Here is a 23,113-nt window from a genome sequence, read left to right on the forward strand (position 1 = left end):
GAAGTTCGCTAAGAAATGCTTCGCATTTAAAAAGCATTATGTATGTGTTCGTTCATTGCACCTGTCGAAGGTATTCATATTTAATGCATTTTCTCATGGCACCTCTGATACCTTGCCATGTTGGTATTCCTGGGGATGAAGAAAGAGGCCGATCACCTCGCTTCAAGTTGTGCCCACAACGAGTGTGACTACCGAGAAATTCCATGCCTGTTTGACAACGCTCGTCTGCTGATCCGCTGATATCTCTTAAAATAGCACCGCGATCAGCATGTAGCGAGTTAAACCCTACATATCAAATCAAGCATGTAGCGAGCGGATTGTTTTGTCTTCATCTTTGTGGTCGTGATTTGCCTTGTCGTGACAGAGCCCTGTATATAAGCTAAGAGTTGGTTCTGCATCAGTGCGTGAACGATTGTATCGTCAAGGATGTGCGGACAGTCCGTTATGTTCGTCACGTGGCTTCTGTGAGACACTAGATTACGTAATTTTGTAGTGTCCCCCATTTGTTGCGCTGTGAGCACTGCACACGAAGAAATATGATCATGTTGAAATCGGGTGCACGACCTTGAATGAATGCCTGTTCCCAGCAGGATGCGCTAGTTGTCGTGACTAGGCCTATCGAGCCTTGCTGACTTTCTTAAAAAGCCAGTAAAGAGGATCCGATCTTTTTTTACATCGCCTAAAGAAGCATGGTAGTTCGTAGGGTAGACCACGGCGATCACGTTTTCCAAATATTAGAGCACCACGCGCCGCGCAGGGCTTCCATTTCGAAAAAGAATTCCCACGCTCCGTTCCTACGCCTGACCAATGCTCCTTCAACGCGCAGTGACGCAAATACACCGATCAGTGACGTGACGTAGCAAGCAGCTTGTCGATTGGTCTAAATTGAACCCTATGACGGGAAACGCCTTCCCCTCCCTGTGAGGGAGAAGGGTTTGCATAGCTCGCGACAATTTGAAACCAATGTCCCAACTCCTGTAACGTCCCTATTATAGAACGTATTCGCGAAATTCATGCGCCAGCGTGTTCACAAAGCAAAGTGCACATATTAACTGATAGCGTTAAAGAGCTCGTTTCGCGGAAATTCTGGCGTCGATGTCGGCGTCGTTGCTTGATGTGCAAAATTATCTTATGCGTGACCGAAAAATAGAGAACGGTGCAAATATAACAAATAAAAAAATCACGGACGGGTCAAAGAGGGGATCAAACCCGGGTCGTTCGTGCGCCGAGCCAATGTTCTACCACTTGACCGCGTGTCTGCTCGTGAATACATTGAAAATAACTTCCTATGCTTAAAAATCCAGTGAATGTGCCGAATGATTTACATACACACGTGTCCTGTATACATGCTTCGCAATATAACATGCCATATTGCAGTAATAATGCGTGGCACAAGCGCCTACTGGGATCGGGCGTCAGAACATGTGATTCTCGTAACGACTTCGTGGTGTCAAACCGGTAACCCACTACAAAAGACACATACGGTACTGCGCCTGTTCCCTTAAGGCCGCGTATAGTAGCTGCATAGAAAATTTGAGACGGTTTCATGCACTAAGTGTTTGAAGTACGCACAAGGAACAGGATGTCGCTATCGCGCTCAACTCCTAAAGGCGAAGCTTTAGGGTCCCCTAATTTTCATTCCTTCCTTTTCTCTCTCTACCCCAACGCGTCCTCTCTCTCACCCCCCCCCCCCGCACACGTATTTCCATGTTTGTCTATACAGTTGCGTTTCCGTTAATATTATTAACCTTTAAGTGAGTATCTTTCCCTTGACAACGTGCGATCACTTTGTTACGTTCACTTTTAAAGTTGGCTCTGCCTCATAGACATTTTGTAGGGGGCAGTGCATCCTCTACAGGCAGTTAGCCTGCATGTACCTGTCAAACAGTCAGTAGCACGATCACAGTAAGTAGCACGGTGACAAAGACGATATAATGACACACACACACACACACACACACACACACACACACACACACACACACACACACACACACACACACACACACACACACACACACACACACACACACACACACACACACACACACACACACACACACACACACACACACACACACACACACACACACACACACACACACACACACACACACACACACACACACACACACACACACACACACACACACACACACACACACACACACACACACACACACACACACACACACACACACACACACACACACACACACACACACACACACACACACACACACACACACACACACACACACACACACACACACACACACACACACACACACACACACACACACACACACACACACACACACACACACACACACACACACACACACTTTTCTTTCTATTTATTCTTTCTTTTGTGTGTCTGTGTGCGCGCGTGTGTCGTTGTGCCGCGTCTTCGGCGTTTGTGCACTAATGTATATAGAGGTTTCATGCAGTAAGTGTTGGAAATAAGTGTTCTTTTTTTTAACAACTTTTGTACATCGAGGTGGTTTACTGGTCATTTAAAGAAAACCAATTTCGCCTCCCGTTTACAAAAATAATATGACCTTACTACTTATTTATGTTTACGTCTGCGTTATTTGTTTTTCCAGTTTTTCTTCCTCTTTTCTTTTCTTCTCTCCTATCCTCCTTTCCTCTGTGTCTTCGTGTTTTCTGTGTATACAAACAACAACAACAACAACAACAACAACAACAACAACAACAACAACAACAACAACAACAACAACAACAACAACAACAACAACAACAACAACAACAACAACAACAACAACAACAACAACAACAACAACAACAACAATTTTATATTATTATTATTATTATTATTATTATTATTATTATTATTATTATTATTATTATTATTATTATTATTATTATGTCCCACCTAGTCGTGCAGAGATTTCTTGAATACTTCAAGTCAGGAAGAGCTCAGGCATGACATTTTATTCACTCGGCCTGGCCATGCACAAGTCCGGAAGCCGATTATTCTCAATAAACTTAACTAAACTTCTTTTTCAGAAGTTCAGTCACTGCCAGTGGAAGTAACATGATATCTTCAAGGGACCATTAGTGGGAATCACAAGTCATGCATTTTTCTTGTTTGTATGTTTATCCTATACATTACGGTCATGATGTTGGGATAGCCGGCTCTAACGTAGCCTACCTTCTCATATTCTGCTAAATATAAATAAATAAAAATTGTATTTGCAAAGTATGTGCGTGAGCAAGTGTTTTTTTACACGTGCACGTTTTATTCATAGGATGAGAGCAAAAAAGTCAGAGCGAGCAGTTATCTTTCATTCATTTGCTTGCATTTTGATTAATTCATGTGCTTCGCATGTGCATGCCACCAACTTTCGATCGTAGCACCATCAAGAGAAAAAGATAAAAATAAAATAAAGGACCCCATATACGAGTTGCTTCCTCCTTGTTTTTTTTAAAGCAATCAGGTTTCATGTCACATTAGCCGAAGTTTGCTCTTGAGCTCGCTTATCGCTTATTCATCGCTGCCTTACTCGCAGGAGTTATGTTTCACAAGTTTCGCGGTAGATTGCGGGTTTTCTTCTTTTAGTTTGGTTTGTGTGATCTCACTTATATTTTGTGAACCAAAGACTCTTTTGATTTTCGTCTGCATTTACCCATGTCGCTCAGAGTATTGTTTCCACAATGAACTATAACTAAGCTTGCAAACTCTTCAATCTGCGTCTGGATAAACCACTGTCACGGCAGCGCTAAAAATAAAGTACTACCGCAGTAGAAGATTGGACGATCTATGAGTTATGTCCCATTTCTATACATATATGTTCGGTAATGAGTGGTAGATTGCCAATATTCCACAAGGGGAAGTTATATAACACCTGGTATAAATCGGACTCTTGTGGAGTTCGAAGTAGATTACTGAGATGTAATTTCCTAGCAGAAATCGGCGGAGTGTGTCACCTTTTTCTCCGGTAAAGGACCATTTTGCGGTCAAGTTTTTCAGCTTGCCTTTTTTACCATATTCTAGAACTTGTGTGAGTATTCATGGATTCAAACGTGATATGAATATTTTTTTTGTTGTAACCGCTGGTATACTCAATAGGTCCGAATAACCACGTCACGTCGCTGCGAATTTGGTCTTAAGACCAGGTTTAATCTGATCCACGCGTTCGTATCAAAATTAAGCCGATGTGAACTGAACTGATGGTGACATAAACAAAGGTATATGCTTTAGTTAGCCGTGAGTTGTCCCGCTTCAATCTATGGGTATGATACAGTCACTCCGTACACTTTTCCTATCTCATGCAATAGAACATCAAGAAAAAAAAGCAGATCTTATGAAGGAAGGTTTATCACACTGATAACAGTGAAAAAAGTGAAACAGGCCGCGATACTGCAGCGAGCGTCTAAAGGGACCTCATCTTCAACGCCGGTCTATCTTAAATTAAACATCCTGCTCCGAGGCAACGCCTTTTGTACCGGAAGAGTCGGCGAGAAAGTTTCGAAGCCAGAATATGATTTTTCATTCTTTCTCGCTGTCATTATTTTGTCTTCGACAGCAGTTACCGCGGTGGGTTTGGCTCTACAAAACGAGATTTTCGCTTGCTTACGGTTCCAGTTTTTCTCGCACCGACTATGTCTTTTTCATACTCCTTTCTTTCCGCAGGCGTCATTGGTTCCTTCTTTTGCGCGACCAAGGAATGCTCGTTGTTTACACAGACAAGCATCGCGTGGCAGCACTTCTTGTTTCCAGTCTGGCGATTTACTCCTGACATTGAGCCCGGCGCAGCTCTCCTTCGCCCGCGAGAAAGCGTTAACTCGACAGAAATCAACGGTGCGCGAAGTTGCTCCACTCAGGATTCTCTCACTTGCCCCAATTCGCGCACCGCTCCACAATGACGACGCAGCCGTGGCGGCGAGGAAACACACGCCGTAAGCTCTGAAGGAACGAGAGGTTACCTCCCGAGTGAAGGCCATGCAAACAGCGTTAAAAAATAAACACTCAACCTATGTTCTCTCTGATTTTTTTTATTTGGCCGGGAGAAGTTGCGAAGATTAAAAAAATGATTATGTATAAAAAGTAAGAAGTATTTGGAAAATATGGCAGAATTTCTGCCGCAACAGAGCGAACAAGGAGCGAAATCAGCAGAAATATTCGCTTTTATGAACTTTGCTCCTCAACCACCACCCCCTTTTGCCAGGTTGCTTCTTATTTTATCGTTTATCGCGGAAGACCTGGGTCGAAAGGTTTCAACCTAACGCATACGAGGAGCTAGGTTCACGGCGGCAAATTTTGCTGAGCCAGCCAGAACTGGGCCTCCTTCGTTTTTTAAATCAGCTTTTTTATTGTTTTTATAGCTTGCCTTCTTGTGATGAGATATAGCACATCTGGTGGGCCCCCCCCCCCCTCCAAATAAATAAATATACAATAAAAAGGCGATCACGTGCTCACCGCTCTTGAGCCATACGCTATATCGCATCTATCGAAAACCTTTTAGGCAGGCTTTGTAGAAAATTTTTCTACTGGATTCGGCTCTCTTGTTAGCGTTATGCTTCATTGGCGCTGAAGAGCGGTTGGGAGGAAAGCACATTCATTTCGCCCATTCTTCTCGGCATATCGAGGTACCATCGGGAAGATCTTTTCGGGGCCTCTGTACGCTCTCAACTTTGTGACGAGATAGGTTGAATTTAATGAAGCCGGCTTTCACATAGCGTACGTAGGTGTACAGCTTCGCTCTCAGAGATGAGAAGAGGAGAGAGCTTTGAGGGCTGCTAATGCAACCACTTAGCTGGGAAATCTCTTCATTTTGTCGTCTCGGGAGGGCTAGATTTATGGAAAAAAAAGTGCGCGTTCGAGAGTTTTTCGAGATTTTGCATTTTCTTTCTTGCTTCTGAATGTGCATAGCGAGAGATTTCAGGCGATGAGAGCTCAATGTCATGGAAGGCAGGCACTCAACGCGAAGGACGAAATTGCGGGTGGAATGAAATGATCTCTAATCGGTGTCCTTTAGGCACGTTGTGCTTTAGCTGCCTCAGAGGGTATCTTAGTCTCCACAAAAGGACGCGTCATATAGTTTAAAGTAGTCAGTGTGGGAGACATTGCTAGGAAGCTTTAAAGGGGTACTGACATCATTTTCCGAAGTTTAGTTTACTCTGTCACTGAAGTTTACGTAGAGACGACTATCGGCAAGCTTGAAGCTCAGTAAATGCCGAAATGATAATTTATCTTAATATTATAGTCAATATTCTCATGGCGCACACCTACTGTCATCGACACTAGTGTGACGTCAGACAACTCTGGGGATATATTTTTATTTATATTTGGCAAAATATGAGAAGCCAGCTATCCCAACATCACAACAGTAATGGGGACGTTATGTACGGTCATAACTACTTCGGATGACGGAAGGTACGAAAACGTGCAAAATTGCCGATTGTGCATCACCAACGCCGCCACGCAGTGGAGCGACCATGGAAACATGACGATATTTCGCGCGATCACGTAATGAGAACCTCCGATGTCGTGACGTCAGGGTACAGCTGGAACCGAAACTAGCTTTTAAAAACATCTTCAGAATATTTTCAGAGTGCACTCACGCTTATCAATATATTTTAAAAGCTCTTGAGGAATTGGTTTTCCACTTGGTGCAAGAACACGTGAACTGAAAATCTTCGTGCAATTAAGTGCCCCTTTGTCACGTTAGATGCCTCATCAAACGCGAGAACTGTATATCGGTGTCAGCACGAATGATGCAAAAGGCTTCACTGAATGATGTCCCCTCATGACGTCATGACAAAGTAATCGATCGCGTAATTTTGGACGTCACATTGTGACCTCGCATGATGCCGCTACCACATGAACGCCACTTGATCAAAAGCAGCGTCCTTTAATTTTCTTCTTTTTCCTCTAATCACTCTACAAAAAACGCTCCGATACCGGAGGCCTGCTTATGACTACATTAGGTGCAAGAACCACGCCATGGGCAGAAATCTTTTGGAGGGTCAAGAGTCAGGATGAATACATCAGCTGGGAAGAAATGCAGAAGCTGATGGGGCTCACCAATTAGAGTCGTGCAAGGCTAATGCGTAAGATACCTTGTGAGTTGTTATTTACTTATTGGAGGTTTATCGTTTGCATTCACGCAAGACATTTCACGCTTCGCACTTACGCCATGGTTCCCGTGGCCAGGTATGGCACAAATCTATTCCATGTTTGTAAATGGTGGTAAGTGCTGCCGATATACTGAGCCGCTTGTAACAACGTCGCGGCTCGTAGGCTCTGCCCAGCCCAAAGCTCGCTACCGCCCTCTATGATCACTGGACAACTGGTACAGCAGCTGCGAAGCTGCCTCCGAGCACAGTGCGTCGAGGAGGCTTTCCGACGAGCTGTCGGGGAGCATCGCACGTGAACGTGAATACGAACTCGTTCGTGGCCCTTTTGTGGACAGATTCCACTGGGAAGGAGGAATAATCACCATCGTCATCGAGTTCAGAAGAAGAACATGGCATCTGTGGTCCCTGGCGCAGATGCGCAAGCCAAGCAACAGAGTGCAGCGCAGGCAAGTCTGCAGGCTCTATCCAGTGAGGCGTTCTCCGCCTTTCACGAAAGCCCGCCGTGGGAGGGGAGACGGCGCGACCGCTACTACACTTTCGCAGCCGTCTTCATTGCACTGGCCGTGTTTGCATGGGCGTTTTTAAGCCTCACCGCCGACCGGACGGATGCGGCCCCGTACACCGAACAGCGCTTCTGCTGTTCTCACCTCCTGGCCACCCTAGCAGAGGTCAGTGGCTACGCTCGTTGATGTGCCGCTAAATTGGATTTTATGGGGAAAGAGAACAGAACAGTGCAGAAACTCTCGCGGTGAGGTCACCTAAACAGTGCTTCACGGGGAGGGATAGCGTTGCGGAAAATAAAAAAAAAGGGAAAGTTGACGCTACAGCCGTGTAAAGCTTAAAAATCAGCGAAGCTGGTCTTCGTGGCTGACGCAAGGTCTTTCCTTGGCTTAGGCAAAGTAGAGTCGAACCACAGACTGCCACAGATCATGCAAGAGTGTCGAAGCTGTAGTGCCAGAACTAACTAGCAAAGGTAGCTGTGGCAACCAAGGAAGTTAAACCTCCGTGGTGGCAAGCCCGGTAGAAGAACGGGCCTTTTGTCGTTCGTGCTTGGCTCGCGCCACGACGGGCACACTCGACACAGCGGCTGCGTGGACTGTCTCTGCCGGTGGGCGCGGCTGGTGAGTGCGGAAGGTTTTTTGGGCCCACCCGACGTTTTACCTCGAGCATTGACGCCTTCGCTTTTAAGAAGAGAAAAGGTACAGATGCCGGTTCTGAAATATATAGAGTTGTCTTTCCCGATCTGCCTTACAAGAAAAAAAGTAATCTAAATACAGAGCTTAATGTAACGCTCATTCTGCTCTGACCCATGGCTGATTCTCCGGTTGATGTCGCGCTTATGTAGTTCTAGTGTAGGACGCTGTGTGGTTCTATGTCCTGCGCGTTATGCGGTTTCCCTGCCGTGAAGCCTGAGAAAGTGCGTAGCACGGGTAGTTAACTTTTTTTGGCAATAGCACGTTTGCCGAGGTGGTGTTGCCCTCTCCTGCGCGGCGACGGTATCAGACGGATGTTTCAAAAGCGTTTCTCAGGACTCTAGGCAAGACATTGTGATTAATTCTTAGGTATTTGTGTAGTTTATACTATTTTAGACAGAGCTAGTTTATTTTCCACTGGTATCAATCATTGATATCCTTATTTGAGGCATGTATTAACCAATACATGGCCATGCAACATAAGCACTTGAGAAACCGCAAGTTGGGCGACTAAAGCACTACGCACTATATCTAGAAAGTGTCTCACAGCCGACCTTCGCAGCAATAGCGTCAAACAGGGGGACAATAAGTAAAAACTAAAGCAGAACGAGCCTTTTAGGCGCGTGAAGAGATCGGTTATTTGCCCAGAACCTGTGCTGCAAGCATGTACACTGAGGCTGTGTACAATTAGCTAGCTATATGTCTGTCGTCATGGGATTCGTTAGAAACAGGTGTGTCTTTTACGTGCATCCGCTGTCTCTGAAGACCTCGTCAGAAAAACAAAAATATTTTTTTGAGATCACCCGTTAATGTTTTCGTATAGAAACATTTTACGATATTGCAGCAGCTGCATTCGCGGCCTCTTCTGCGACACAACATGCCGCGTATCTGTATTGGCAGGACCGGTGAGGACGGCACTGACCTTACAAAAGGAGCTAAACCGACCAATTGGGGAATTAGGAACGAAGCAGCGGTGTAAAAGTTGTGCCGATCGTCGCACGTCTGAGGCCTGCGGCATTCCGCGTGGCACTCAAGCAGGCCTATAGGTGTGACAGTTATTTCCTGGAAAGCAGATCATGAAATTTTCACATATCTGCCTATTGACAGCAATATTATTTGTGGTTGAAAAAAAAAACTCGATTAAAAGCATATCCACCGTAAATTTTTCTCTTGGGTGTTGTCCTTTTTATATCGCAAGACTTTTCTGTTTCGGACGGTTGGTACCGCCTTGCTTCAACCATGCCACGCCCTGCAACTGACACTGTCAAAGTGGCAATGCGTAGGATAACCGAAGTGGAGAAGCGTTGAGCTTAGAAATTTTCATTTATTATTTACCTACGACCACCTCCACACGTGTTTGGATGTTCCCATAGAGTGAGACGACAACATTGTACCTTGTCATAAAATATCCTTTGTGTAAAATCACTTTTTCTCTCAGGAATCACCCTGTCTTTATATTATTCTTCCCCTTCAAAGCACACTGGTCTAACGCTAATTCTTCCTACTGCTGTTAACAACAATTTTGAAGCCGCTCTACTTTGTGTTGGCACCGCTTTAACGCACCAGAACACTGAATAGTGTAGCTTGGTCATGCAGTTGAATGCGAAACGAACCCCGCTCCCAACGCAGGTCTCCAACTTGAGCCTAGCGCCCTGCAACTCGTTCTTCGACTTCGCGTGCTTCCGACGCGCCGGCATCGAACGTTTAAACATCACCCTGAAGAACCTGCTGAGCGACGTCGTGTCTCCCGTTCTTCACGGCACCGCCAGAGAGCCCGTCTCCGACGTGCTGCGCCTCTTCCATGCCGGCTGCACTCGGACAGCCGTCGACACTGGGCTGACGTTGGCCGAAGCAGTGCGCGACTTTATCGCCACCCTTCGGCTGCGAGTACCTGTGCCCAGCACCGACATGCTGACGCTGCTGGGAGGCATGCAACTCCAGTACGGAATCGCAGTGGGAGTGGATATCGCATTCACCTTGGCGCTCAAAAGAAAGCCAGCCATTCTGGACGTGACGGCGCTCAATGTTAACCGCTTGAACGAGTACAACGCCCAGCTCGTCTTACAGGCGTCCAACCCTCTGCTTAAGACTGCCACTACCATAAACGAACTGGTTAATTTGTACAAAGACCTTGCTAAATGGTCAGACCTTCCCTCAGCCACCGCAGACTGGCACGGTCGTCACCGTTCTTCGAGCAGGCAGATGTCGGACGTGGAAACGATCTTGAGTCACTGGAAGCCTTTTCTAACTTCAGCAGGCGTTCTTAAGCGAACGAGTGCTCTCTCGATCCACGCCACCGATGGCGCCATGCGTGTTTTGGAAGCGCTAGTCGCACCGGAGCGCAGTGCTGTGGCCATGGCGTACCTTGTTCTGAGGGCGATGGAGGGGCTGTACGAATTGGCATTCCTTACGGCAGCCCACCCACCAGAATCTTCTGCCAATGGTCAGCACTGCGACGAGAAGACGGAGTCACTTCGGGCCTTGTGGGCCATGGCCATGTTTGAGCGCCTAAAATCTCCTCTCAGGAACGTCTATCTCTCGCAGGTAATCTTACCATATACATAGACACAATGAACTGCCGCCTTCGCTTATTGTAGTCCTTCGTGGTGCCGCTCGTAGCGACATTTTGAGAGGCAGATATTGCGTCCTTCCGATGGGTGTCGATCTACAGATGTTGATTGAACCGCGCGAGAATCTTCATATTTACGGACATGCACAAACATCGTTTAGCTATCGACTTTCGTAATCTACACTGTTTCTGGTTCTTTAGAATATGGTCACTATAGCCCGTTACTGTCAAAGAATAAATAGAAGCCCTGCCACAATAACTGCGGTGCACTTTCCAACCGTCTGCTAAAGAACATCGTGCTAGGTGGTTTCCGAATATATGAACTACTCTTTTGCTCCAAATGCAAGTAGTATATACGCATAATAAAAACTAAAGGTTCGATGCCCCTTCTTAATATAATACGTTTGGCTGAGCAATGATTGTGGTATATTTCCTGAAATTTGGCAGGAAATACATGTTTTCGACTGAAAACCAGTGACGCAAACATGAACATGCATGCAAAAGGCTTTGTCACTTCATTGCGAGGGGTTGTAACATCACATAGTAAGTCACTGTAGGAGGAGACGTACTCCGAGAGCAAGTTCCCATCGTTCCGTTTTTCACGTCTCTCCTTGTGAGACTCTGTAGCCTGCGGGATGGCTTAACGCTCTCCCAGAGTAGGGTATCTAGTGCTCTGAATTGTTACTCACTTGCAACACACATGCAAATTCTCTCGTGGTGAAACAGGTGGGACAGCGATGGTTCAGGGCGGAGCTTGCACATATTCTTAGGTTGTAGCTAACTATAGAGCTATAGGTCCAAGCCAGCGGCCATCACCATTACGTAGTTCATTTTTAGTTGACAGAGGCCTACCCTCTGGCAGGCCGGAGTGGTTGCCGTCACTCTAGAGAATTATTTACATAGCCTCAACTTGATACATCATAGTATACTCTGCGGTAGGGTTACTTAAGCGCACACATATACAAACTAGAATCGCTTCTTTCTTTTCATTAGGTGTTCAGTCTTATGGTAGCGGTCGTGAGCGATCAGGTCTCGAGGTTGGGGATTGCCGGCACGGACGTCCAGAAGGTGAAGCACATGCTGCAAGACCTGAAGCTGCAGCCTTTCCCCGATGCCGTGGACGAAGTGGCGGCTGACATGGAAAAGCTCCCGGAAATGACGCCAGTCTACTGGACCAACGTGCTCGCCGTTAGGAGCCACACGCAGCGACTTGTGCTCAAGCGAGCCTCTATCGATGCCGGCTCCTGGTGGACTCTAGATCGCGGCTTGTACGAAGTCAACGCATCTGTGCGCGGCGATGCCCTGTACGTATCCGGTGCCCTGTACTCGATGCTTCCCTCCAAGAACGACTCGGACGTCTTCGTGAACATCGCGCTTGTCGGTGCGCACGTCGCCAACGCCCTCTGGCGCCAAGTTTTCCTCCTGAACAGCGTCAGCCAACGAAGTCGCGAGTCCCTGGCACGCTTCAAGACGTGTGCGATCAACCGGCTAGGAGAGAGGGCCACAGGCCTCGAGTTCGCGATGCTCGCCATACATTCGGCTGCCGAAGGAGCGAAGAGTGCCGGGTGGCACGACAGAGTCGTGCCCTGGGGCACCACCACGTTTTCGGCGAGTCAGGTGTTTTACATGACCTATTTTGTGAGCAACGTGTGCGCATTCCAGCGTGGAACGATCGAGTACAACGACACTCTGCGCCTAGGGCACTGGTACATGCGGCGAGTGGCCGATTTTGTTCAGGCCTTCGAGTGCAGAGAACTCGTACCGTTAGCCGATAACACGTGCTCCCTGATGGAAGCACGCGATTAACCCGTATCTACATTGTTCACGCTTAATGGTTACATCATCTACCAATGCCATTTTTATGTTATCTTTGCAATTAAGAAGAGTTAGCTAAACACCGTCTCATTATTTATCTGCGCTAATGACTGTACCACTAGTTATAGCCATACATGTTAGTACTGCGTATACATAGCTGATATGCGCGGGACACTCTTAAACAGTTCACGTGCCAAGTCACGAACATCACTCACAAAGTTTTGAATAGGTTAGGCAGGTTAGTTATGAGTCACCATTTAACAGTTCTGTTCCAGTGATGCGAATGCTACGTCGAAAAAAAAAAGAACATGCAACTGAGAATTTCTACATATCTATCGCAGTTTTAAATAGCAATAATTAGGAAAACAAAGTCTGTCTCTCTGTGAATTCTGATTAGCGCTACCTTTGGGACCTGGGCTCGTACTACAAGTCTCGTGCTCCAAAACAATGAATCTGAATGGTTGATATTTCAACTGAAACCTCTCCATGCTTTAAGTAACACACTTTATATACAAGAGTGTGCTCTAAGGATAAAGAAGCACGTGAGTGCACGTTGACCGCTCTCACGCAGCGTAAGATTTGTAACATTAACAGCCGTGATTACAGCCAGGAGATGTACACCATTTATGCAATTATGCTACACGACGTTTCTTCAAAGAGCACGATTTCCCCAAGCACCTCTTGAATGAGTTACGGATTCCTATACAAACGGGAAGACAGAGAAGCGAGTAATCAGCAATTGAAAACGTCCAGTACTTGTCTCCACAACAACCACTTCAGAAAGTGAAAGGTGAATCTACTCTATCTCTCTTTCTTTCCGGGGATCATCGAATGGGCAAGGACTTCGCTGCCCTCTACGTCGAAACGATGTCCTTGAAGGACAGCAGAGGACGGGACGTAGATCCCGAAGGCCGACCTGGCTCTTCAGCGATAAGATGAGAAGCTCTCTGCGTCGAGCAGCACCGCAGGCGCTTAGAGAAGCCGGATAAACGAAAACCGACCCGAGGCACGAACGAAGTACACCGGAGCTTTTCAAGTGTGTTTTCTCGTCTCCGCGTTAGTGCCGCGCAACACACATTTTCGCTCACTTCGTCCGTGTTTCGAGGAACGTGGTATAAGGAGACTCCGACACTGCGGAATTTAGGTGTCCTTTGCTGTTCGGCGAGATTTAGTGCCTCATTTATGCCCTCCCTGTACCTGGGACTATCGACGTACTTGCTGGTTATATTACATAACGGGATGAAAGTTCCCAAACTAGACGATGTTAAGCTAAGCGAAACGGCTACGCGTTGAAATTCACTTGCGTTTCGCATTGGCAAGCCCAGTGCCGCGGTCCCTTGCTTGTACTGCGTGCAACTGGCGTTGTCGCAAGTGTACAGCGGGGTGGTGGGGCCAGGGCACAACAACAAGAATTGTTTTTCTTTCTTTCTGCTCCGTTGCCATCTTTAGCGCAAATTCTACGAAGCTGCGAGAAGGAACAGGAGAAGGCGTTGCGCCTCCCATGAAAAAGCGATCTTTCGAGGCCCGCAGCTCCCCGGGGCGATTCATCTTTTAGCGAAGCGAAACAAAAGACAGAACGAGCAGTGACGCGTCGCTATCGTCCAGTGAAAACACGAGAGAAACGCCGTTAAAATGAACGGAGAAGAAGGATGTAGATTCAAGAAGCCGCTACTAAAAAACACCAGCGAAACCGACTATCGTTCGCTGTCCGGTAGAAGCGAGATGACTCGGCGTGGTCTCTGCGCTGCTCTTGAACACGGAGCACTCTACACTTGCGCCTCCCGCTGTGACACTGGCAAAAAACGTGACTGAAATACTCGATGAGTTCGTCTTGAGGAGAGAGAGAAAGAGAGAGCATCGTCGTCTTTCTTGCTCGCACTGAAGTGCAGCCAAAACACGTTCTTGATGGTGGATACGTACGGAGCTTGCAGGGACGCGAGCTTCGCCTACATTTTAGGTGAATTGTGCATCTGCGCACGAGGTTCTCATGGCGTTGTCATCTCCACGTCACTCTGAGGTCTGTCCAGTACGATAACAACTGTTGGTGGCGACAAATGAGACTTACGGCTCACTGTTGACTGATGGCTCGCCGATGTTGTTTATGTAGCTTTGCGATCGTTGCCTATTACAAGGAACCGTCTATTGTGATAAGTACGATACGATTCTAAACTCGCGAAGTATGCCAGACGAAGTGGATTGTGTCGAGTGGTGCAGGAGGGCTCAGCCATCTTATGCGAGTGCGAGTGAATTGAACATTTACCGAACAGGGGTACAATTCTCCGCATTTAATACCGGATGTTCAAAGTTCAGCTTTGTGGTTTTTTTTAAAATTCAGCACTGGGAAGACCATGAAAACGCCCTTGCAGATAAACTCGTCTATCCAGGGGGATGCAAAGTGAGACAATAATTCTGGCTAACAGTGGCCCAATTAACTAAGATTTATGAATTACCTTTTGAGTGACTGCATCAAGCGGGCATATTTGTCTTTAAAAATTGCAGGCAGTCGCGTTTCTACACAGTTCTACGTGGAGGAATTCCTCTAGCATGTCTGTGCTCTGAGATGTCCCGCGGCAAAGCCTAATTGTGTTGTGCATGATTGCGCACACAAGGCGGTGAAAATCGGCGCAATGTTCCTCCCCGATGTGACGAACAATGATAGCCTGCTATTGCCAGCTGGTAGTAAAAGGGTAACCGTTATCATCTTTGCCAATGCCTTCGACCCGTTACCAGATTAAACGACGCATGCGACTGCCGTGGCCCATCGGAGAGGAGCTTCGGGCCAGCTCTAACTGCATTGCATGCGTAATAATGCAAAGCACAAATAAACATTGCCACGGGTTGTCTCGGAGCACAGGCAAGCTAGAAGAATTATTCCTACTGTAACTGCGTAGAAACGCGACTTCCTCCAACTTTTTAATACAGATATGCCTGCTTGCTACAGTCACTGAAAAGACAATTATTAATGCTTAGTTAATTGGGACACTGACAGCCGTAATTATTTTCTCTGTTCGCGTTGCCCTGGATACATAAGTTGTCTGCAAAGGTACCTTAATTGTTATTTCCAGTGCTGAATTCTAAGAAAACGATAAAGCTTAACTTCGAGCACCCGGTAGAATAACATGGAATGATTCCAGCTTAATGCTGACGCTGTTTATCCAGCCCTTCCTGATCTCTGATTACTCTTCAACCTAATCACCAAACGTGGCCTAAAGTGCTCTCATTCAACGAAATAAAGGACTAATTCATAATGCTCTTGCTTTACCTCTGTACATTCGAGTTACTTAATGATGTTTAATAACATAGTAAGAAGCTTCCTGTTAGAAGTGAACGCTGCGCAGAAAATGGTGCGCGTTCCACCCATTTACGCACTGTGTACGACGCTTGACATCCTTTTCTGTTTATAGTGTCAACATCGCACTTTCTTTAGCGCCACCGAATGGCCGGATTTCAACATTGAATTTCATCTTTTTCATTTCAATTTGAACGAAATACGAACTATCACGCCGCTTTACTGCCCTGCAGCCAGACACGCGTCGTCACGCATTTTCCCTTTTAACTATTAATGCAGCGCGCATAATTCCCTACTGCGGATTTTCTGTCGAGCCAGAGGTACCTGATACCTTCCCGTCTGCTTACTCGTGTGAAGTGCCTGGCTAATTCCTTCGCGTTAAAGCTTCGTCAAAAAGCACGCAGCAGCAGCAACTGCAACAGCGAAGGCTGAATGCCGTAGCGAAGCCCTATGGGATGTGCGTGAGAAGGCACAACGCTGCGCTTAGCAGGGATGAGAATAGCAATTATTTAGTCCCGGCAGTGAGGCACCGAAATGTACTAAAAAAGAAAGAAAAGAGAACCATGAATTGTTCACTGTGGTCTCACCGTAGCTGAACTCGTATACCACTCGCGTTTGCGGTCGCTATTAAAAGACTACGGTGGTGGTACCTACCACACACACCTGATGAATAGTTAACACGGGCTTTAGAGACACTCTTCGGCTAGGTGTTTTGAAGCATCTATTGACTACAATGCATGCGAACCCTTGTGCCCCGTTCCACCGCTATCTCTTGTTGCCTAAAATAATGTTCTCTTGACTACATTATGGCACGAAACGCTAACGGCTTTGAGAAACAAAAACAAATACAGTTTGGAGATGATCACGTGGACGTCGTTAGCGAGTGAGTATAGCGATAACAAAGAATACAGTGGCCCGTGAAGAGGTTAAGAAGCATATTTTATCTTAAATAAAAAAGTTTCAGGCAGTGTAGGATTAACAGGTGTTCGTGATGTGCTTGCTCTCGTGTGGTCGAAGCGGAGAATGGTGGTAGGCTGTGGCGGAATGCTTTAACGTAGTAGAACGTGCATGTGGGCTGGTAACAGTAAGGCCGCGAGGAAAAAAAAAATGCTTTAGTCGTGTTATGGGGCACCTGTTTTCAGAGCTTAGATCCACCGCGTAGACTTGCATTAGCGTATATAGAAACTTCTGAAGGAAACAAAATATGTAGCCAGATAAGCAGTTTTATATCCTATGGGGATGCAAAACAAACAAACTTTTTATTTTTCATTTTTTTTAAAAAGAATCATTTAGAGATAAACGGGAATCATACCGGTGCACTTTAAAAATATTCTCCCCAGTGTTCCCTAGTGCTTGTTCTTGTTCACCTATTGTCCGTGGTACATACCCACTATGGGGGATTGGCCAAGAATTGAGTGGTTCTAAAAACTATTGTTCAGATTCAGAATAATGAAGATATAATAGAAAGATTACCGATGACCTACAAAATTGTGGTGCTTGATCTAATGCATATAACTATTTAAATAAAGAGAGGAATTTATTGTTAGAATAGAGCAATAATCTGATTTTTATACGTATATAATTTTGTAGACAAGTTAGGATAACGAAACAAATAATTTGTCAACCCATTAGTTTCATCAAGTTTCATCAAGTTCAGAGTTTTATCAACATAATCAATAGCGTTTCAGTGTCAGTAGTTATCTTGTGCAGTCAGATGTTACAACTGCAGCCATATTAGGAAAGGTTGGTGTTAAAATATAGAAGAAGAAGAAGAAGAAGAAGAAGAAGAAGAAGAAGAAGAAGAAGAAGAAGAAGAAGAAGAAGAAGAAGAAGAAGAAGAAGAAGAAGAAGAAGAAGAAGAAGAAGAAGAAGAAGAAGAAGAAGAAGAAAAAAGAAAGAGAGCAAGAAAGAAAGAGAGCAAGAAAGAAAGAGAGCAAGAAAGAAAGAGAGCAAGAAAGAAAGAGAGCAAGAAAGCAAGAGAGCAAGAGAGCAAGAAAGCAAGAAAGCAAGAAAGCAAGAAAGCAAGAGAGCAAGAAAGCAAGAGAGCAAGAGAGCAAGAAAGCAAGAAAGCAAGAAAGAAAGCAAGCAAGCAAGCAAGCAAGCAAGCAAGCAAGCAAGCAAGCAAGCTGTGCAGCAACACGTACTGCAGTTATGATTTACGCACCCGGCAATGCTCGTGGAGCTGGTTTTGGAGAGTCGTTAAATATTTCAGCGCACGCGATGGCATGCTGCTGAATTATATACCTGTCCAGTTATTGTGAGGAAAAACGAGGCTAACACACGCGAGACAACTACCGTTACAGAACGTCTCTTGCCGGTATGCCACTGGATCGAATGGTACCATCGGCAAACTGGACGTTAACACGACACAGACTGTCTTGTTCGGTTCATTCGAAACATACATTACTAGGACTTCCTTGCAACTGCTGCCATTTGGCGGCGCTGCGGATCGCATTTCCTAATAAATGCCCAAAACACGTTGGAATCGCTATACAAGCACGTAACATTGCCCAGATATTCTAAACGCACGTGTAAATTGCGCGAAGAAGACGACACATCAGACACGTGGAACACGCACTCACGAGGAAGGATCTCAATGTGCTCATCTAAGCAGTCTATTTTTTTACGTGATAAAGATAATTACGGTGAGCTAACAGAGATTATAATGCGCACGTGGTCTTGCAACGTTTCCGCAGAATGTAAGGCTATCGGTGTTATTGCCCCTTGTCGAAATATATAAATGTTTTACCTTAAAGAAAGAGACAAAGATGTCTGCGCTTCGTCTGTGCGTGTTTTATGTGTCTGACGTGTTGTATTTTTTAGGCAGTTTAAACATGCCTTCAAAATCGGTTAACCAATCAGCCGAAAAACCTGCATTAGCCCAGATATTGCAAGATACTTTTTAAATTTGCAGATCTAGGGACTTACAAAGACGTAGCTCTCAAAACTCCGTGTAACTCAATTGTGTTTCTTTCTTGGTAGAAGTTTACGTGTCATATTTCTAGAAACTGTATGCTAGCTTGCCGAGTACGGTTTTTTTTTTCATTTAAACTAAATTTCTTCGTTTCATAAGCATATTTCGATTTCATACCATTATTACCTGACTGACTGCAGTTTGAATTCCTCAAAACGTTTGATAAGGTGTTCAGTTAACTGAAACGTCTTGATATAATCAATATATATCTATATTATTACATTTATGTCATGTAAACATTATAGATGGTGTATGAAACCGTTACACAGTGGAGTACCGCAGAAAATCACCCTGAGAAGGTGGCTTTTTGAAAAGGACACTTCGCTGCCAGACTTGGGCGCTTGCCACGAAGCAAAACTTACGGTTAAGGAGGTCCATTACACTCTGTACCATTCAATTATTTGTTCATTGAAGCTTACTTTCAGGAAAACGAATTGTACTGACGTGTACGTGTTCATGCAAGAAAGACATAACGTGTGGTTAGGGTGTTTCATATTATCTTTATAATGAAGTAATATACTACTTCAATGTTCATTTTTGTAAAAGCCACTTTGCCGTGAGGCTTGCATGCTTAAAGCCAAACCAACTTGTGTGATTGATCGGTTTTGTAATTGTGTTTATGTCAAGTGTGAATTTTACGCTGTGTAAACGACACTTCGCTGTCAGAGTTGCAAGGTTACAACAATGACTTATGTGATTCAGAAACTTTCTGTTTTGTCTGTCGTTAAATGCTTGCTTATGTTGTTGTTGGTTAAAGTTAAGGACACTGTGCTGGCCGGCTAGTTCTCAAGCAGCAAATGCAACGTGCGTGGTCAAGTAGTTTCATGTTAGGTCTCTCGCTGAATGGATGCTCAATTAAAAGCTTTTTTTTCTTTTTGTTGGAGATACTTCGCTGTTAGGTTCGCATGATTCAAAGAAAGCCACCTTGCGTGGTTATGAAATTTTATTCATTCATTACTGTTACATGCTTGCTGACGTTTAAAATAAATTTCTAAGAAAACACTTTGCCGTTAGACTTGCCTGAATGAAACAAAGCCAATTAGTGTGGATAAAGTTTCATATTATGTATCATTACGGACTCACTTCGTGGTTGCTTTTCGTAAAAGACACTTTGCTGTTCATTCATTAATTCACAAAACTTTATTTGTGTCCGGAAGCCCAGTCTTTTCTAACCGAGGCGAGCCGCGTCCACGCTGGTACCGTCAGGCCGAGCCTTGTGGCGTCATCGTGGACCTTTTGGACTGCCCGTGTTTGCAAGAGATTCAGCTTTGGTGGTAAATGAGTTTTACATTATTCACTTCGCCATGAGGTGCTTGCTCACCCGTTTTGATGGGGCATCATTTATCCTGCGTTAATAGTGGTGAAAACTTCAGCAAAAAAAAAAAAAAAGAGAGGAACGCGTGATCAGGGGCTTTTAAACGCATTGAATTATCAACTCGTATAATGACGAAGCTTTAGAAAGAACACTTGCCAATAATCCGTTAGGCGACAACGAAATAAAAAAAAATGGCATTGCATTTCTGGCATCATCAAGATTGTTTTTACTGCATCCATGTTTTTACCGCTTGTATTTTTATGACATTGAATTATTTTATATTCTTTCAAATACTTGTGATAGAAAACATTGTCACTTGGCTTCCGTAAATGATACCGCCAAACCTCCAAAGGCTACAAAGCTGAGTTATTGCTATAAGTGTTTTAACTGACTGAAAAATGCCGATGATCATAAAAACTAGCAACTTATAATTTTGTGCTCTTTAAAAGTAATACTGAGTATCTTAAACAACATGTAGTGTTCTTGTCTGCTTCGAAATAACTAAGATGTATATGGAACATTTCGATGCACGAAGATTTTATTTAAAAGTGGCTTGATTAGCAGCCCAATAACTGGGGTAATTTAATAGCTATTTTGATAGAGACATAAAATGTCAGCTTTAAATAACGTGGTTGCAAACGAGAAAACAAAAGAAAAACCAAAATCGTGTATTGCTGTCACAAGATATTGAGAACAGAAACGTGAACTTGCTTTGGCTTCGTCTCTTAATCGGTAAAATGTAAAGAAAAAAAAAGATGGATAGCATGTGGCTTTCAACAAAACATAATCTTGCATTGATTTGTTTGTAAACACTATCCAAAGCTGACAACAGTCAACGATCACCGATTTTCGAGCACTACAGAAGGAAAAAAAACAATGAAACAGACAGTGAGGCAGAATCGCCCCGCTTGCATTAATGGCTGCGACTCTTCAGTCGCGCTTCTGTTCATCGCGACACTTAAGAGCTTTCGTGGCCGCCGAACGCAACCGTGTCGCCTCTGTTAAGTTTATTACGACTCTCCGCCATTAAAGCGTGACAAAGGGGCGCACTTTCGAGCCATACATCGAGTCGAGAGGGAGTACGAGACCGGAGAGGAGTCACAGAGCAACTGAGTTTCTTCGCGAAGCGGCGGCGGGTGGTGCGTGGTTTTGGAAACGCTCCGTAAGCGCCTCTTTTCGACGGTGCAGATAATGGCGCTTTCCCCGTGCCTTCCCGATCGGCCCACGGCGACTCCTCCTTCGTTCTCACAAAGAAGGCGAATAAATTACGCGAGATGCGATGGCCGGTTGGAAGAGATAATGCGAGCGTTGCTTTAGGGGTGCGAGGAGGGGGGAGGGAACGATAGCTATGACGACAGAAGAAGGAACAAGAGATAAATGGAGAGCGAGAAGCAGCGTTCCAAAGAGAGAGAACCGGACGCGGGGTTGATAACCGCGATTAATGCAGGATCCCGGAGCTATAAGTGCAAGGGTAAATGGGTGGGTACGGGGTTGGGAAAAGGAGATTCATAGAACGCCCCCGTCGAACGAGCTTGGCGTGCATATCTGGCGCGCAAGAGCTCAAGCCGCCACGCTCTTTCACTCGCGTCCTGAGAGTACGGTGCACCGCGACTACGGCTGTGACGCCTATGGAACGGTACTCGAGGGGACTCACGGCGGCAGGACGACGATGAAAAGAAGCCTCGATGCGACACTCCCGCTGGGAAACTGCGAGCTAACGCACGCACTAGAACGGGGAAGCGTGAGGTCGTGTCGTCGTAGTGAAACACAATCTTTACCAGAGCACGTAAGCGCACTGCTCAGATTGGTGCGCTGCTTCCTCTGGGTGGGAAAATCACAGTGCAGTGTTTCGCGGGTCGAGAAAAGTTCGGTTATCCGAGTTCGCGGAAGTTTTCACTTGTGATTCCTCGTTACCATCGGCTGAGTCCCTTCGGTAATGATACGGCATGCCCCGCCATTATTGGGACGACTTGAGATATTTGTTTACAAATGATTCTAGTGAGGGATTGTGTTGTGATTACAGTGTCCTCTTTAGTGAGGAAGTACAACTTCTAAGCCCTAATTTACAAATATGACGCCACACCGTCTGTCGGAGCCGAGTGTAAACGAGCCTAAATCCGAGCAATCGAGCACGCCATGTGCTAAATTAACTAGGCAGCAGAAATTTATTCAGGAAAAGTGCCAGAGAGAGTGTTATACTTCGCTTACTATTTTTTTTTCAGTGACGATGTTCGCAGTCAGATAAACAATTGATTCAACTAAAAAAAATATTCTTAGGATTTTTCTGTTAGGGCTTTTGTTCGGTATATACCAAGTCTAAGGAATTCAAGACAACATAATTAACTCTATTTCTTCGGTTATATGGAATGAAATTTAGATTGCAGGTGCTAGATAAGCTTATTATTGTTGTGCGCCAGGCAATATGCAAAGCGGCAGTGGCGGAGGTCATTGCGTTATGCAGAATATAGGAACGGTAATGAATTGTACACTGTTGTAACGGCTAACGTGTTACTTGAAAAAATAAATAAAAAAAATGGTCCCGTATCTGCATGTTTCACTGCAAATGTTGTCGAAAGACGATAGTCTTGCGTGTGGAGAGAGTGAACAAAACGTTTATTTGATGTCCTGTGCGAGAAAATTGGTGAATTGTATTCTGAATGCGCTGCGTTAGAGAGTGTCGATCCGTGCAGCGAAAGTGAACGACCGCATCGAGGCACGTTAGACGCGAGGACCATCTGGCAGTTACCTTCGAAAACGAAGGAAGGCGTGCGCGCCCACAGACAAAGTTGCGCGCCTGTCTCGGAGGCAATAAGGTGTAGAAGCAAAGCGACTGGCAGGTGCCATCAACGTGTCG

The 23,113-nt window shown here is 45.3% G+C and overlaps 2 protein-coding genes and 1 long non-coding RNA gene across 3 annotated transcripts in view; 2 read left to right on the forward strand and 1 right to left on the reverse strand.

Annotated features, from left to right (window-relative positions):
• LOC119172659 (neuronal acetylcholine receptor subunit alpha-10) overlaps positions 1-23,113 on the reverse strand; it is a 339,242-nt gene that overhangs the window by 29,083 nt on the left and 287,046 nt on the right. The gene's annotated exons all lie outside the window — the stretch shown is intronic.
• Positions 10,198-12,687, forward strand: LOC142813919 (uncharacterized). Its single transcript, XM_075891872.1, has 2 exons — positions 10,198-10,841; positions 11,860-12,687. The coding sequence occupies exons 1-2, from the start codon at positions 10,206-10,208 to the stop codon at positions 12,670-12,672; spliced, it is 1,449 nt and encodes a 482-aa protein (XP_075747987.1). The 5' UTR covers positions 10,198-10,205; the 3' UTR covers positions 12,673-12,687.
• Positions 20,100-23,113, forward strand: part of LOC142814279 (uncharacterized) — a 39,974-nt gene continuing 36,960 nt past the window's right edge. Inside the window, exon 1 of the long non-coding RNA XR_012894897.1 lies at positions 20,100-20,218. This is a non-coding gene — a long non-coding RNA (uncharacterized LOC142814279). The remainder of the gene's footprint in view (positions 20,219-23,113) is intronic.

Source organism: Rhipicephalus microplus, chromosome 4 (genome assembly GCF_043290135.1).
Source record: "Rhipicephalus microplus isolate Deutch F79 chromosome 4, USDA_Rmic, whole genome shotgun sequence".
Classification (NCBI taxonomy): Eukaryota; Metazoa; Arthropoda; class Arachnida; order Ixodida; family Ixodidae; genus Rhipicephalus; species Rhipicephalus microplus.

Coding starts and splice junctions, on each gene's coding strand:
- LOC142813919 (XM_075891872.1), top strand. CDS start 10,206: ATGCTGACGCTGCTGGGAGGCATGCAACTCCAGTACGGAATCGCAGTG. Junction 10,842..11,859: donor GGAACGTCTATCTCTCGCAG/GTAATCTTACCA, acceptor TCTTTTCATTAG/GTGTTCAGTCTTATGGTAGC.